The sequence below is a fragment of the Eleginops maclovinus genome, chromosome 20 (genome assembly GCF_036324505.1).
Source record: "Eleginops maclovinus isolate JMC-PN-2008 ecotype Puerto Natales chromosome 20, JC_Emac_rtc_rv5, whole genome shotgun sequence".
NCBI lineage: Eukaryota > Metazoa > Chordata > Actinopteri > Perciformes > Eleginopidae > Eleginops > Eleginops maclovinus.
Genome location: NC_086368.1, coordinates 2,663,632 through 2,680,293, shown reverse-complemented (window position 1 = coordinate 2,680,293; position 16,662 = coordinate 2,663,632). Strand labels below are relative to the sequence as shown.

At 44.0% G+C, this 16,662-nt stretch overlaps 1 protein-coding gene across 4 annotated transcripts; it reads right to left on the bottom strand.

Annotated features, from left to right (window-relative positions):
• Positions 1–11,521: 11,521 nt before the first annotated feature.
• LOC134883209 (52 kDa repressor of the inhibitor of the protein kinase-like) lies at positions 11,522–15,979 on the bottom strand. 4 transcript variants are annotated; one of them, XR_010168247.1, is made up of 3 exons: positions 12,317–15,472; positions 11,855–11,966; positions 11,522–11,712 (listed from the first exon to the last, which is right to left on the bottom strand). XR_010168247.1 is itself a non-coding variant. In XM_063911477.1 (2 exons), the coding sequence occupies exon 1, from the start codon at positions 14,825–14,827 to the stop codon at positions 12,350–12,352; it is 2,478 nt and encodes an 825-aa protein (XP_063767547.1). In that variant the 5' UTR covers positions 14,828–15,472; the 3' UTR covers positions 11,522–11,966; positions 12,317–12,349. The 4 variants fall into 4 exon arrangements, 1 of the variants encoding a protein (XP_063767547.1); XR_010168248.1 differs by lacking the exon at positions 12,317–15,472 and adding an exon at positions 15,816–15,979 and having other exon boundaries at positions 11,522–11,966; XR_010168246.1 differs by having other exon boundaries at positions 11,855–15,472.
• Between the last annotated feature and the right edge of the window lie 683 nt (positions 15,980–16,662).

The following is a 16,662-nucleotide window of genomic DNA, read 5'->3' as shown; positions in this document are numbered from 1 at the left end:
AATATCTTGTTGGGGCCCTAAAGCCATATAACACTGGTTATATTATGTAATATGTCTTAATAGGGCCCCTCCATCATATGCCACGGGCCCTGAACCATAGGTTGTGTGTGTTATTCAACCCTGATATCAGAAAAAGGCCCCTCAATCAGGTAGCATGGGGTAGGATATGTCATATAGGGCCCTGAAACCACAGGTTATGTTAGTCATCCCTGGTATCTGAAAGGGGTCTCTCAATCAAATAGCATGGGGTATGATATGTCATATGTCTTAATAGGGCCCCTGAAGCACAGGTTATGTTATTCACCCCTGATATCTGAAATGGGCCTCTCAATCAAATAACGTGGGGTATTAAATGTCACATGTCCCCCTCTATCTGCTTCATTAGTCCGCTGTCCACGGTAGCTGCTGTTGTCCGATGGTGCAGGGCAAGCATACAGGCCAGATGTATGGGCCCCTGATGTAGGGCCCCTCAATCATGGTATTAAGTGGAGCAGCTAAACGCAAGTTTAAAAATACAGAAAGGTTTGAGAGAAGCTGAGATTTTAAATCAAGTTCCTAGAATTTTAAAAAATGTAAAGAATTCTACAAGGGGGACAACAACTAGATGTGATGAAGACGACAGACAGCCAGTGAGCATTAGCAGCAGCAATTTAACAGAAGTGGGGGAGGATGAGGACAATGAGCACACATATGGCGGGATAACAGGAGGACATGGTGAGTAGAGACAGCCAGGTAGCAGCAGTAGCAGCGACAGCAGCAGTGGTTTCAAGGTTTCAAGGTTTTATATGCACAGCATATACAGCGTATATGTTGGCAATGAAAATCTTATGTCCCATGCTCCTCCAACAACTCCACATACAGTGGGGCAAAAAAGTATTTAGTCAGCCACCAATTGTGCAAGTTCTCCCATTTAAAAAGATGAGAGAGGCCTGTAATTTTTATCATAGGTATGCCTCAACTATGAGAGACAAAATGAGAAAAAAAATCCAGGAAATCACATTGTAGGATTTTTAAAGAATTTATTTTCAAATGATTGTGGAAAATAAGTATTTGGTCAATAACAAAAGTTCATCTCAATACTTTGTTATATACCCTTTGTTGGCAATGACAGAGGTCAAACGTTTTCTGTAAGTCTTCACAAGGTTTTCACACACTGTTGCTGGTATTTTGGCCCATTCCTCCATGCAGATCTCCTCTAAAGCAGTGATGTTTTGGGGCAGTCGCTGGGCAACACAGACTTTCAACTCCCTCCAAAGATTTTCTATGGGGTTGAGGTCTGGAGACTGGCTAGGCCACTCCAGGACCTTGAAATGCTTCTTACGAAGCCACTCCTTCGTTGCCCTGGCGGTGTGTTTGGGATCATTGTCATGCTGAAAGACCCAGCCATGCTTCATCTTCAGTGCCCTTGCTGATGGAAGGAGGTTTTCACTCAAAATCTCACGATACATGGCCCCATTCATTCTTTCCTTTACACGGATTAGTCGTCCTGGTCCCTTTGCAGAAAAACAGCCCCAAAGCATGATGTTTCCATCCCCATGCTTCACAGTAGGTATGGTGTTCTTTGGATGCAACTCTGCATCCTTTCTCCTCCAAACACGACGAGTTGAGTTTTTACCAAAAAGTTCTATTTTGGTTTCATCTGACCATATGACATTCTCCCAATCCTCTTCTGGATCATCCAAATGCCCTCTAGCAAACTTCAGACGGGCCTGGACATGTACTGGCTTAAGCAGGGGGACACGTCTGGAACTGCAGGATTTAAGTCCCTGGCGGCGTAGTGTGTTACTGATGGTAGCCTCTGTTACTTTGGTCCCAGCTCTCTGCAGGTCATTCACTAGGTCCCCCCGTGTGGTTCTGGGATTTTTGCTCACCGTTCTTGTGATCATTTTGACCCCACGGGGTGAGATCTTGCGTGGAGCCCCAGATCGAGGGAGATTAGCAGTGGTCTTGTATGTCTTCCATTTTCTAATAATTGCTCCCACAGGTGATTTCTTCACACCAAGCTGCTTACCTATTGCAGATTCAGTTTTCCCAGCCTGGTGCAGGTCTACAATTTTGTCTCTGTTCTCCTTTGACAGCTCTTTGGTCTTGGCCATAGTGGAGTTTGGAGTATGACTGTTTGAGGTTGTGGACAGGTGTCTTTTATACTGATAACGAGTTCAAAAAGGTGCCATTAATACAGGTAACGAGTGGAGGACAGAGGAGCCTCTTAAAGAAGAAGTTACAGGTCTGTGAGAGCCAGAAATCTTGCTTGTTTGTAGGTGACCAAATACTTATTTTACCGAGGAATTTACCAATTCATTCATTAAAAATCCTACGATGTGATTTTCGGGATTTTTTTTCTCATTTTGTCTCTCATAGTTGAGGTATACCTATGATAAAAATTACAGGCATCTCTCATCTTTTTAAATGGGAGAACTTGCACAATTGGTGGCTGACTAAATACTTTTTTGCCCCACTGTACATGGTGCAAATAAGATAAATGAAATAGTGCAAAAAGAGAGAAGAATATTTACAATAACAACATAAAGATTTAAGGATGTGAAATATATACATATGTGGAATACATTGAGAGTATTTAAACACTTTACACTGTGGAATGAGGAGGTATGGACAGATGCATATAACAGATGTATATGGCAGATATGTATAATATATAGATATGTGTACTATAAACTGATGTGAGTAGACATTCACAGAGCTCAGGAGACAGAACAGATTGTTGCTGGGGTGATGGGGGTCCTTTAATATCCTACCGGCCTTCTTCCTACACCGCTGGGTGTAGAGGTCCTTCATGGATGGCAGCTCCGTCCTGGTGATGTGCTGAGCAGTTTTCACCACCCTCTGTAGAGTCTTACGGTTGAGGGCGGTGCAACTGCCATACCAGGCGGTGATGCAGCCAGTCAGGATACTCTCGATGGTGCACCTGTAGAAGCTGCAGAGTATCCTGGAGTCCATGTTGAACTTCCGCAGCCTGCGGACGAAGAAGAGCCGCTGTCAAGCCATCTTGGATATGACCCTGGTGTGATGTGTCCATGTCAGGTCCTCACTGATGTTTACCCCGAGGAACCTGAAGCTGCTGACTCTCCACAGGAGTCCCGTCGATGGTGATGGGTGTGTGTGCCTCTCTCTGCCTCTTCCTGTAGTCCACAATCAGCTCCTTTGTTTTGCTGACGTTGAGATGGAGGTTGTTGTCCTGGCACCAAGATGTCAGGGCTCTGACCTCCTCTCTGTACGCCGTCTCGTCGCCATCTGTGATCAGGCCGATGACGGTTGTGTCGTCAGCAAACTTGATGATGGTGTTGGAGCTGTGTGTGGCCACGCAGTCGTGCGTGAACAGGGAGTAGAGGAGAGGGCTGAGCACACAACCCTGAGGGGCTCCGGTGTTGAGGGTCAATGTGGAGGATGTGATGTTCCCCATCCGCACTGCCTGGGATCTGTCAGGAAGCTCATGATCCTGTGTTATGCCAGCTGAAGCAGGGAAGGAGGAGGAGAACATGACAGTAGATTTGGAGGGGGACCAAAGGCAGATTGCCTCTGCTAGCATTGTAGAGGAGTGCCAGTTACCATCTCTTAACGGGAGAGCAGCAAGGGGTGTCATCATGGTTTGAGACTGTTACTGACCCAGCTTGCTGGGGGGACACTCAAAGTGACAGGGCTAAAGCAGCTCTCATTGACAGAGTGGTCAAAGTGTTCCAAAACAAGAGTGCAAGTTATCCCGCCTCTGCAAGAGACAGTGGAATAGGTGGCAAGATTCGTGTTCTAACAAACAACCAGCTCAAATGCATGTTGCCAAATGGCCAAGTCGTCGATAGAGAGTGGATCACATATTCTCGGTCCACAGGAAATATTTACTGTTTTGCCTGCAAATTGTTTTCGTCCAAATCACGTTTATTCGTCGCTGGTTATTCCGACTGGAAACATGCAGAGCGGATTGGCGAACATGAGAGAAGTGCGGAACATCTGGCCTGTATGATCGCCCTGCATCTTCGGACAACAGCAGCTACCGTTGACAGCGGACTGATGAAGCAGATAGAGGGGGAGAGGCAGTATTGGAGAGAGGTGCTCAGGAGAGTTGTCTCCGTTATCAAGTTCTTGGGGGAGAGAGGACTTGCATTTAGGGGACAAGATGAATTACTAGGCTCACCCCACAATGGGAATTACTTGGGCAATTTAGAATTGTTATCGCAGTTTGACTCGTTCTTGGCAGAGCACATCAGAAAGTTTGGGCAGAAGGGCCGTGGCAGCGTCTCCTATTTATCCTCAACAGTCTGTGACGAGTTCATAGAACTCATGGGACAAAACAAGGCAAACTATTATGAAGGAATTACGTGATGCCAATTATTTCTCTTTAATAGTTGACTCGCCACCTGATTTATCCCACGTAGACCAGCTTACATTCATTTTTAGATTCGTGAGGGAAACAGGCTGTATAATGGAGCGCTTTGTTGGATTTGAGCCCATCAATAGTCACAGAGGAGAAAGCTTTGCTGATTGTGTTATCTCAATGGTGCATCAACTTTGGTCTAGATCTTGCAAACTGTCGTGGACAGTCGTATGATAATACGAGTAATATGAGTGGAAAATATAACGGATTGCAAGCCTACCTAAAAAAATAATCCACTGATTCATTATGTCCCATGTGCAGCCCATTCTTTAAACCTGGTCGGAGTGAACAGTATTGAGGGCTGTAGCCACTGGCGTAACACAAGCACTTGGGGCCCCCCTGCAGGTACTTAGACTGGGGCCCCCCACCGCCACCTGCCACGGCCTCCTTACTACTAGCCTACTCCTACTTCTCTCTCTTTATATATATATCCTAATATATATATAGGCCTGTGTGTGTGTGTTTTGATTGCATAATTATGGCCCACAGACGTTCTGTCACCAAACAACCAACAACACTGGCAATACACACGATCCATTTTAGGAGAGTAACACAACCATTTGCGTGATATCTGTGTACCTTTCTTGGACACACGGTTATAGTACTCTTTAGAAAAGCACCTGCCTCTAGCATCCCTCGGATAGGGGCCTTCGTATTTGCATGGCCCCTGCTTTATAATCGATCTCTTAACATCACTGTCAGAGATGTCAACAGGGAAATTAGCCCTGTCACTAGGGTAAGGATCAGAAGGCCTATCAACAGCGCATTCAAGATCAGAAGAAGTCCCACTCCCAACATTCTCGCTGTCCCGGATTTCTTCTTCAGGCCCCGTAATGGTCTCTCCCTCAGTTGAAGAAGAGTCAACGGCACATCCAGAGACATCTTCCTCACCTGCGGCTGCGGTACACGCATCTCTGTCATCAGCAGCCATCTGATGCACGGCATCTCCTCCCTCATCCGATGCACCTGTGATTTCAGCGTCTTTTCAGGCTCTTTATTTAATTGCCACAGGCTATTTACTGCTTTTCAATAATAAAAAACAACAACTTTGATGCTTTGTCTTTATGAAGAAGAGTCAACGGCACAGCCAGAGCCTCACCTGCGGTATGCCTATCTCTGCCATCAGCAGCCACCCGATGCACGGCATCTTCCTCATCCGATGCAGAAGGGCATGCGCCTGTGATTTCAGCGTCTGTCTGATGCGCAGCGATCCCTCCCTCCTCGTCTGCTGCTAACCCTTTGAAGAGTCCGATTGCATTTCAGAACTTATTTTGGGTTCTCACGGCCATGTCACAAATTCTCCGCAAGTTTTTAACACAGACGCCTACGAGGGAGCTGTAGGGGCCTACATGTTAGCTTAAGACATTTCTGGACGGATGGATGAAAATCCAATTCCCTTGCGTTTTAAATGAGAGAAACAATTAGACGTTTTACTTAAGTATTTTTTTCTCTTTGTTTAATTGTCACATGTTATTTACTTCTTTTCAATACAAAACGTAACTTTGATGCTTAGCTTGCATGGAGGCTAGTGGAGGCTAGAGGCTGCCTCAGGCCACTGCCTCGTTTTACTGTAACTGCGCTAGTTTTTTTTTTCCACGACCCTACCTGATTGTGCATCCTGAAGTGGAGAGTTAGGCTGCACTCTCCCAAAAACAGATGAAATTTTGGGCAGTGTGGATGTAAATTCATCTCTTTTCTTTTTGTTTTGTCGCTTTTGAGCACCACTTTTTTCTCTGGTGCGCTTCATTTCTGCGGTGAAATGGCGCGTAATATTAGATCGCATATTTCGTGCATTGAATCATATCGGGAGACGAACACGGGCCCCCCCTAGCGGCCCGGGAAAGCTGTATACAACACAGCTACTGCTTTTACAATGAGCTTACAGCTAAAAAAAAAAGAATGGAGAGTATTTGAATAACTTGTACTAGTAGACACAAACGAAGAATAATTAGAAGTGAGAATGAAACAGTGACTCATTTTCACAGTTTTTTTTAACTATACATGTTTATCTATACATTTATCTAAATATGATCAGTTTAGTAAGCGATGAGGCTGATGCATTCAATAGCTAGCTAGTATCAACCTCGAACTCATCAGACTAATATTACCTCAGTCTAAGACAAGTAAATACAAGACAAGCTAGCAAGTTTGCTGGCAAACTAGGCATGAAAAGTGAGATGACGAACGATAAAACATTTTAAAATACGTTTCTTCAGACTTTCATAAACAGAAAACACATCTGATTACCATCGTTGTTACTTGTGCACAAAATAGCTTTCACCCACAGACGCGGGAGCTTGCTTTGGAGGTTGCGAAAGTCACGAAGTGACAGACATTTCCATAAGCGGTAACGCGAAAATTAGCTTTTTTGAACGTCCCATACAGACCAATAATTAAATGTTACATATCTCTGAACATAAAAGTGCCATGGGTTTACAATCCATTCAAATGTCGTTGATCTGGCGATGTCTTACCAATTTAGAGAACGATGAGGCTGTGCTAGTTATAAACCAACACTTCTGCGACATACGAAGACTTTAGCTAGTCAGAGCAAACAGGAGGATACTAATATTACTATTTTGAATAGGTATTTTTTATTTAGACTTTTCTTACATCACTGCCATACAAACGTGATGATTTGTCATCATTGGTGCACAAAAATACGGTCTCATCCTGTGAGAAGAGATGTGTCTGCTCTGATTGCTAGCCACGACGGCATCTGAAACACTGTAATCTTCAGGCGATCAGTCACAGTCAGTAGCGAGGTTTAGCTAAGAAATACTTCAGAAAAGTCAATGACAACACACCCAATTTCCGGGTTTCAAAATAAAAGTAAGTTGTTCATGTATCCACTGGCGCAGTATTATTTCATGTAGTGTCTTTCAAAATTGCGGCCGGCCGCGGCCGCTCTAGTAGAAATCTAACATGCTGTCGGCGGCCGCTTTGGGGTATAGAGGTAGGGGGCCCGTTCTCATATGAGGGGGGCCGGGGCCCCCCCGCCTCGCGGGGGCTGCGGGGGTATACTTTACGCCAGTGGCTGTAGCGATGCAGTTGGCAATTATTTTGATTTTTTGCAGTCTCTGTACAAATTCGCCTGCCTCCACGCATCGCTGGGGCAAAGTATTCGGAGATTCTAACGCTCGCATAGAGCCAGGGGCGTAGCCAGGACATTATTTCTGGGGGGGCCAGCTCTGGCCAGTCTTTTATTTGGGGTGGCACTTGATTGTCAAAAACTACTATTTTAAAACTCACGCACTGCATCACTCAGAGCAGCAGTTTTTCTAACAGCTCATCTAGCCATAAACAATGGATTGAACCTTCTTATGGACACTAATGATGTCTTACTGTTACTGATAATCCCATGTTATTGGAATGGGTGCTTAGATAATGTGCGAGTGCGATGTGTCATGATTATGTGAGGGGGTTCAGGACTTTAACATGAGAAGGGGAAGCTTTTAGTGCAAATGACAGAAAGACACGATATGAATTGTCATTTTAGGCGATCATTTATTAAAGTAAACTGTAGCCTTTTAAGTGCAATATTCATTTTATTTGCGATAATAAACATATGTATATATAAAGAGTAAAAAATAAACGTCACACACACACATGTCCCATAAAACATAAAGAAAAACAAATATCAACAATGTGTAAAATGTACATTGAATTGTGTGTGTGTGTGTGTGTGTGTGTGTGTGTGTGTGTGTGTGTGTGTGTGTGTGTGTGTGTGTGTGTGTGTGTGTGTGTGTGTGTGTGTGTGTATGTGTGTGTGTGAGAACATGTACATTGAACTGTTTCACTACAAACAGTGTGTGTGTGTGTGTGTGTGTGTGTGTGTGTGTGTGTGTGTGTGTGTGTGTGTGTGTGTGTGTGTGTGTGTGTGTGTGTGTGTGAGTGAGTGAGTGAGTGAGTGAGTGAGTGAGTGAGTGAGTGAGTGAGTGAGTGTAGGTAGATCCATGTAAATAATTTGACAATTGTCTTTTTTGTAATTCTTGAGAACATATCTGAGAGTGTCTGTCTGGGAAGCTGACCAGATAAGTCTAAATAGAACAGACATGTACTAACATTGCAATACCCATGTCACATAATACACTTTAGGAAAAACAAAAGAATGTTGGGGCTGTTAATGATGCAGAATTGGCAGGTATAACAGACAGATGCTGGTTACTTAGCTGTTAGTTTACAGCAGCTGTATTCTTCGGTTGTGATGATTTCTAGCAAATCGATCAACAAACTCATCTAAATTTAAAGACGCTGCCCTCCTGTGTTCTATGCTCAACACCCCTAGATCACTCAGCCTATCCTCTCCCATTGTAGTTCTCAGGTGTGTTTTGACAAGCTTCAAGCAGGAAAAACTGCGTTCACAAGCAGCTGTGCTGACAGGTATTGCCAATGCAATTTTACAAAGCCTGGAGAAAACATCAAAGACATCCTGGTATGGTTCAATAAAAGCTGCCAGCTCTACAATTGTAGGTGGTCTCTGCATCCCTTGCTTTATCTTACGATCTAAAACTCTTTTAATTTGGTAGAGCTCATGCTCAAGGTCCACAAGGTCACACCCATACAATTTGGCAAATGCAAAAAGGCTATCTTTGTCACAGAAGCTTCTGCTACTTGGATTTAAAGCTTGTATTCCACGCATTATGTCACAATTCTGATTGGAGAATCTGTTCCTGAGCTCAATGAGCATCCGGTCCAATACCAGATTAAAGATTCCTGTCCTGTAATAATCTTTGCCATCGCCTGTTTCTTGTCTGCCCACAGTAGACAGAACATGGTATCCCTGTAGCTTTGAACTTAGTGTTCTCTTACGTTTTGGAGCAGTGTCTACAGAGACATCACATTGCTTTGCAAGCTCCAAAACAGTGTCCCACAAATCACCAAACACCTGCTGCTCACTCCTGTAAGATTCAAAAGTACTAATAAGTGCCTCCACAAGATCCACTGCTTTGGCCAAATCAAGAGAGGAAGACTGGAGCATGTCTGACAGTAATTTTGCATCTCCCAGAAGTTTCTTAAATATGGCAAGAAACACAATGAACTGGAAATCAATCTGAGGCAAAAGGCCTCTGGCACCTACTGACCTCTCGCCACTGTTCTCATCACCCAGTTCCTCAAGAACTTTCACAACTGCTGGCAACCTATCCCACAAATTACGGCAAGCATAATATCTGGAGGCCCACCGTGTGTCACTCAACATTTGCAACTCTCTGGGTGCACCTGCATACATCTCCTGTTGCACCTGTAACCATTTGGGATGCACTGCCGATCCAGACATGTAGACGTACAGCTGTTTTAATAAGGAAAAGAAGCAATCAGCCTCTGGGATCCCTCTCACAGTGTCCACCAGCACCAGATTAAGGCAATGCGCATTACAGTGAACGTAGAAAGCCAGCTTCGCTACTTCCTTAATTCGGGCCTGCACACCACTGTGCTTGCCACTCATGACTGCAGCCCCGTCATAAGACTGCCCAACAAGGTTAGTCTTATATTCTAGACCATATTTGGACAAGAGGTGAATTATTTTTATTGTCAAGCTCTCCGCATCTAGCTTCTCTGCTACCTCGAATTCCAGAAAACTTTCAAGGATTTCACCATTGTAATAGTATCTCAAAACAAAAGACATTTGTTCCATTTTTTTTTTGTCTTTAGTCTCATCCACAAGTATGCTAAAAGCACCACTTTCCTTGACTTCTTTGATTATTGATGTGCGCACCATCTCTGCTAAGCATGACAAAATCTCATTTTGTATGTCAGGACTTGTATATTTAGCATTCCTGGGACCATCCATCTTTTTCAAAATCTTGTCGTCATGGTTTGCTATGATATTCAACATACCCAAAAAGTTCCCTTTCCTGCTTGAGGCCTCAGATTCACGATGCCCTCGCAGAGCAATGTTCTCGGTTGCACAATGAAGAACCACTTCAGCAAGAGTTTTGATGTACCCCCTGTTCTCTTCAACAGTTTTGTTGTACTCTTTATTTAATTGCCCCATTAGAGATCCCTGATTTTTTTCTGCAATTTGGTATTCTTTCCATGCTAGCATGGCATTCTTGTGATGCTCAGATCTACTATGTGCAGCATACCCTCCGTCTGTATAGGTAGCTTTCTTCCAGTTTTTGAAACCGGAACCTGAATTAAACGTAGACTCATGGCCAGGTAAGCTGAAATGCCTGCAGGCAAAGCAAAAGGTGGAGTCTTCACATATTGAGTACTCCAACCAGGGGTGAACTTCATACCACTCACCCTTGAAGCTCCTGCTTCTGTCTCCCTGGAGTGTCTTGGGGAAATTAACTTTAGGTTGAGCTGGAGCTTCACCCCTGGACTTGGAAATGTCTGTAAAACACCAAAGAATCCCATTAATATCAGCTTTTAACATAAATGCTATCCACTTCCAATTACATGTTGTTCTTTAGTTGTTTTTTAAGACTAAACATGCAATCATTAACATTTTACAGATTTAATAAATACATGTTTATTATATGGCCAGCCTTTAAATTATTGTTGTTTGCCATAACCCGACCGAACATGTCCCATTATTCAGCTACTGATAACCACTCACCTGGAGGGCAGACTTTGTAATTAAATTCTCTTCTCCTAGTATCAGTCTCCTCCTCCTGCTCTGTCTCTGTCAACTTGTCTGCTGAATATTCACTGCCACTTGCTTCCCTTTCTGTACTTGTCATGCTTTGCAACTAGCTCCTTCTGTTTCCCTTTCTCTGTCTGCAACATTCTCTGTCGTGCTAGCTTGCTGGTCTCTGGTGCTGGCAAAAAAAGCGCTGATTTTTCTGTCTCCCCCTGAGGCACTTATCCTTTTCATTGTGTCCTTTTTAAAGAAAAGTTTTACACAACATTAACTTTAGATTGCTTTTATTCCATTTCAAGTGTAAACTAGCGACAGTGCGTTATCTATGACTTAGTGACACCTGGGAATGGACTTAAGCTAACTAGCTAGCGATAGCTCGCTAGCCATAGATCATTTTACAAGTTTGCAAAAATAACAACAGCAGCCTTACTCAACTCACTCTGCCACAAATCCTTAATGTCGAGACATCATTACACATTTAATTGAGTGTGAAGATAACTAAATGATCTTATCATTTCAATGATCCTTTCAAGTATCACCAACTTCAGGCCCGTAGCCAGCATTGTGGTGGGGGGGGATCTTTTCCCCCCGAAAGTGGACTTCATTTGGCTCCCTACTCCAATGCCCCCTAAATACACCAGCACACTTCAAATCTTTTAATTTAGACATATTTTATTCATCGTCAAGTTTGTTGTGAGTCTGTTGTTGCTGTCCTTCATTTTTTGTCTGTTGCTCCCCACTGTTAACATAAATGGACATGAATTGCTTCAATTGAGCTATCTCTATAGTCATTAAAACTTTAACAAGAATGAAGAATTTGATATAAATGTAAGTGTTACTCAAACTTCCTACATCTGTGATTGTCTGTCTCTGTTGCTCACCTCAGTTGTCTGTTGCTTTCTTCCATTGCCTGTCTGTTGCTGCCCTCCATTGTCTGTCTCTGTTGTTGTTCTGTCTGTCTGTTGTTGCTGTCCTTTATTGTCTATCTCTCCACTGTTGACATAAATAGATAAGAATTACTTCATGAAGTACACTATCGGTATGGTCATTAAAACTTAAACATGAATTAATAATGATATAAATTGAAGTGTTCCAGAAAAGAGCTTTCAAACAGCATCAAAACCATCTCTTTGTAATTTAAATTGACATAATCAAGGTTGAATGTGTAGTGCCCTACCCTCTTACTTAAAACATTCTTAGTCCATTTCTCCCTTATATTAGTGCCAGATTCATGCAAATGCAGTTCTGGGGTTCTACCTTACCACTAAGAAGGCACACAAAGTTTGATTAAAATCTGTGTCGGTTGGGCCCCAAAGTGTCTGATTTCACGTGAAATGACCCACCCCCCATGTCTCCCTCTTCTTCTTCTATGGCTTCTATTGCATCAGAACGCTCATCAGCTCCAATCGTCTTGGGTGCATTTTTGAGTATAGATCGACAGCTTCATCCAGATCCAGAGCCATGTCGTAGTGGGTATGGATGAGAGCCAAGGATGACATGCGGTCCTCTCCCATGCTGCTCCGCATGAATGTGTTGAGTCTCCGGAGAACACTGGCAGACCTCTCACATTCGCAGGAGGTCACTGGCAAGGTGCATGCAATTTTCAGGAGTTTGAAGATGTTCGGATACATCATCTCATCACACTCTTTGATAGCTGAGGCACATGAGCTTGGTCTTTGGTGTAATGCTTTGACCTGCCACTTCAACTTCCACCGTTTCAGCTCCTGGTCAATGACCTCTGGTGATGGCAAGTCATCTTGGTACAGAGCGACTGCTTCAGAGATGTCCACCGTTACATCTGAGTTGCACTGGACAGATGGAATTAGGCCCATGAGCCTTGATGCGGTCACAGAGAGGGGACTAAATCTGGACTCAAACTCTGAAATGACATGGTCTAAGAAGGGTATCGTCATGTTCCGGAGATAGTACTCCTTCACTCCTTCAGCGGGTACATTTTCCCTGTGTTTCTGCCTTCCAGCTGCTCTCGGCTGGGTTGGTTCCACGTTGACCTGAGCAGCCATCCTAACTGCTTGTTCGTAGATTTGATTGAAGTCGTCGTCGATGGTCTCGCGGAGCTCCTTGTAGACAGACTTCACCTCATCAACCATGCTAAATGCCTCGATGATGTCGAGTGAGGTGCTTTGCAGTTTCACCGTGATGCCCGCCAGGTGGGATAAAACTTGGTATACGGTGAGGAATGTGAGGATGAATCCAAAGTTTTGTAGCCCACTCAAGAGACCATAGGCCTCTGCTTTGTACTTGCCCTCCCATCCACTGGTGACATCTTCACTGTACTCCTCTGTATGGAGACCCTGTGCCATGACTTCCAGAGCCTTAATAATGAAGACAAAGGCACTGTAGAAGTGACTGTAGGCATCATGCCGTGCTGCCCATCTTGTGCGGCTGAGGTCAATCAGGGGCTTCCGCTTTCCGGTAGAATGTGCCTCCTTATCTACAACCTCCTTGAGAAGGTGTTCCCTCTTCGGGCTGCAGGTGAAGAACATGACGATGTACTTCATCTTATCAATCATGTTGCGCACAACTGGAAGAGCACAAGAGCGTGCAATGACAAGGTTCAAGCAATGCCCATTGCAGTGCATATAAACTGCCTTAGGCGCATCCTTTTTTATCAAAGCTTGAACGCCAACATTTTCGCTGCTCATATTGCTGGCGCCATCGTACCCCTGGCCTCGACAGTCAGCAATCTCTATGCTTAGATGACTCAGCACATCTTTGATCGCGCTTGCAATGTGGCGACCTGTGATCCGTGGCAAAGTACAAATCTCAAGCAACTCCTCTCTGATATTTAAGTCTTTGTCCACGAAGCGAACACACATTGGCATCAGCTCTTCATTATGGGATGTGACCTCATCAGCTAGGACTGTGTACATCTGAGCATGCCTGACCTCTTCCACGATCTTGGCCTGAATCATGTGCTTCCCTATTACATCAATCATTTCATTTTGGCTTTGAGGTGATAGATATGTGGCATTTTTTAGCTTTGGTTTCTCCAAATGCTGCTTCAGCTTTTCATCGTGATTTGAAAGCAGTTTCAATAGGGCCAAGAAATTCCCAGGATTGCCACTACAATGCTGCTGCTCAGCTGATCCTCTCAGTGCAATGCATTGACGGCCACAGTAGAGAACAGCCTCTGCAACGCACTTGAGAATGTGCCTGTTCTCTTTGATGTTGGTCTCCTTTGCACTGTCCATACGGACTGATATCCGGGTATTGGGGTTTTCATGTGACTGTCGAAACAGTTTTGCTCTTTCAAATGCCACTAAATGGTTTGCTTTCGATTGGTGGCTTCCAATTATCTTCGTTTTCTTATGCCATTTACTGAAGGGCGCATTTATCAGTGAAGTTGACTGTTTCCTCTCTGTGGCATTGAGAAAGAGAGCACAGCATATGCAGAAAGCGCCATCGAGTTTCATGCTGTAAACCAGCCACCATCCATGCTCCTCAAACCAATCATACCTGAATGCCCTGTTGCACCCACCAATAAATGTAGTTGGGAAAATGAAATGTTTCGAAGGTCTGACGTGGTTTTTCACCAAATTGTACTTTTGGCCATCAGACATCTGACACACAGCCTGTGCTATTTCCTCAATAGATTTGGTTGCATCTATGAAGAAGCCAAGGTCACTGTCAAGTACAGAGCTCGGCTGGGCTACCTCACATTCTGCTGCCTGTCTCACTCTCACATCCTCAGCCACTTCAGGAGCTGCTGCATCTCTCTGCTCTTCCACTGCACTGTTACCTGGCAAGGCTGTTTCATTGCTGCTACTACTAGCTGCTGGTAGCTCACCCTCCACATGCTGACTCACTAAATAAATACAGCAAAAGAAAGACATTTAAGTCAATTTTAGAGTATTTCAAACCAGACATAATAATAATTTTATTCTCTGAATTATTTTATTTTCTATTGTGCACATAGAATTGTGAGGGTTTGGGTAATTTCATCAAGCAGATATATTGCATTTGTCATAAAACGGTTTTAACAAAAAGCACACACAACAAACGTCTGACAACAAACATCTGCACCTGAAACACAAACATCAGGTGCAGGGAAACTACACTGATTGACTCACATACACCCTATCCATGTTTAACCCCCTTTTTTTTTTACACCTCTATACTGTATTTTATTTACTATGGCCTTAGGAGCAACAGGCATGGTGACAGTAAAATACAGCCTAGCTGGAGCAACAGGCATGGTGACAGTAAAATACAGCCTAGCTTGATCATCAGCATTGCAAAGTGAGTTACTGAATGTTATTGTCACTTACATTTCTTAAAAATCAACTAATGGGCATAAAATAATTTGGCTTTAGTGTGGGGGGAACCCCTCATAAAATCCGTTTCACTTTCAGGAAAAGGTGGAGAGGCACCAATAGAGACCGAGGTCGAAACTGCACATAATAAGTTCTGTCATAGACATCTGAAGCCTCGAGCACAAAATGGTAACACTCTGCGTCAAGACAGTAGACTCAGGAGACAGACACTAGTCTAAAACAGACGGGGGGAACTGTCAGCTATGTGGCACTTGCAGAGCACAAGCATAACGAGATGGAGGGGGGGAGACATTGAAACACCGAAGTCACGTTAACACGCCAAGCAATACACTTTTAACAATCCCGAAAATAGTTACTGTTACGTTCGCTATGTTTCCTACAAAATTGACAGTGGTATTTTCTGTGTTCGGCGAGGGATGGGGCTAGCATATAGCCTAATGGAGCTAGGCAACCACTGACAAGTAGCCTAGGTCAGTGAGTGTTCAGATGCAGCTAGGTCTAGCAGCTAAGTAGTAAAGAAATAGAAGCCCTGCACTCAGCAGCTTACCGATTTTGGTCCTTTTCTGGAATAAGTCACCAATGTTTTGGGACAATGTTGCCGCCGACTTCTTTCGTTTACGTTCCTTGTCTTCTTTTTTACCCATTTTCGCTATTCTTCTGATTCTTCTTTGTTCCTATGTAATAGGCGATTAGGCTAGCTACCAACAGAAATGGGGGCATTGCCGCCACCGACTGGATTGGTGTAAAACAGTCTGAACAAAATGTGTAAACAGAAATATTAACCATTTTTCTTACTCGTCACTTCTCTGAGTCTACTTTTCTTTTTTATTAGTCTCAGTGCCGCCGCTCCCATAACGCGCATTACGCGCTGTGCGTAGGGCACCAAGTGTCGAGGGGGCACCACCAAAAATAGCCTAATGAAAAATCGTCATAATAATTATAAGGCCGAAATTATTTCAGTAGACTATAGAAATATGAGGCACTTTTTAGGCATACTACTCAAAGGTACCGATGGTGCCCCCCTCTCCCCTCCCCTCCCCACTCACTCATCACAACTCATAATGTTTTTTTATTGGGGGGGGGGGAGGGCATCATGAAGGAATTATGCTTAGGGCACCAAAATGGCTAGCAGCGGCACTGATTAGTCTGGATTTTGATATTGTAAATTTAGATTTGAATCATGTATATTCACCGGAGATGAACAATTCATTCATTGAATAGCCCACATATCTTGAGGGGCGTGTCTGTGTATGGGGGGAGGGGGGGGGGGGGGGGTCGAGTGCGGGAGGGGGATCGAACGAACCCTTCGATCCCCCCTGGCTACGGGCCTGCCAACTTACTCACCTGTTAGTTACAGTGGTATATCCAGCGCATTCGTCTCCAGTGCTAGTCTC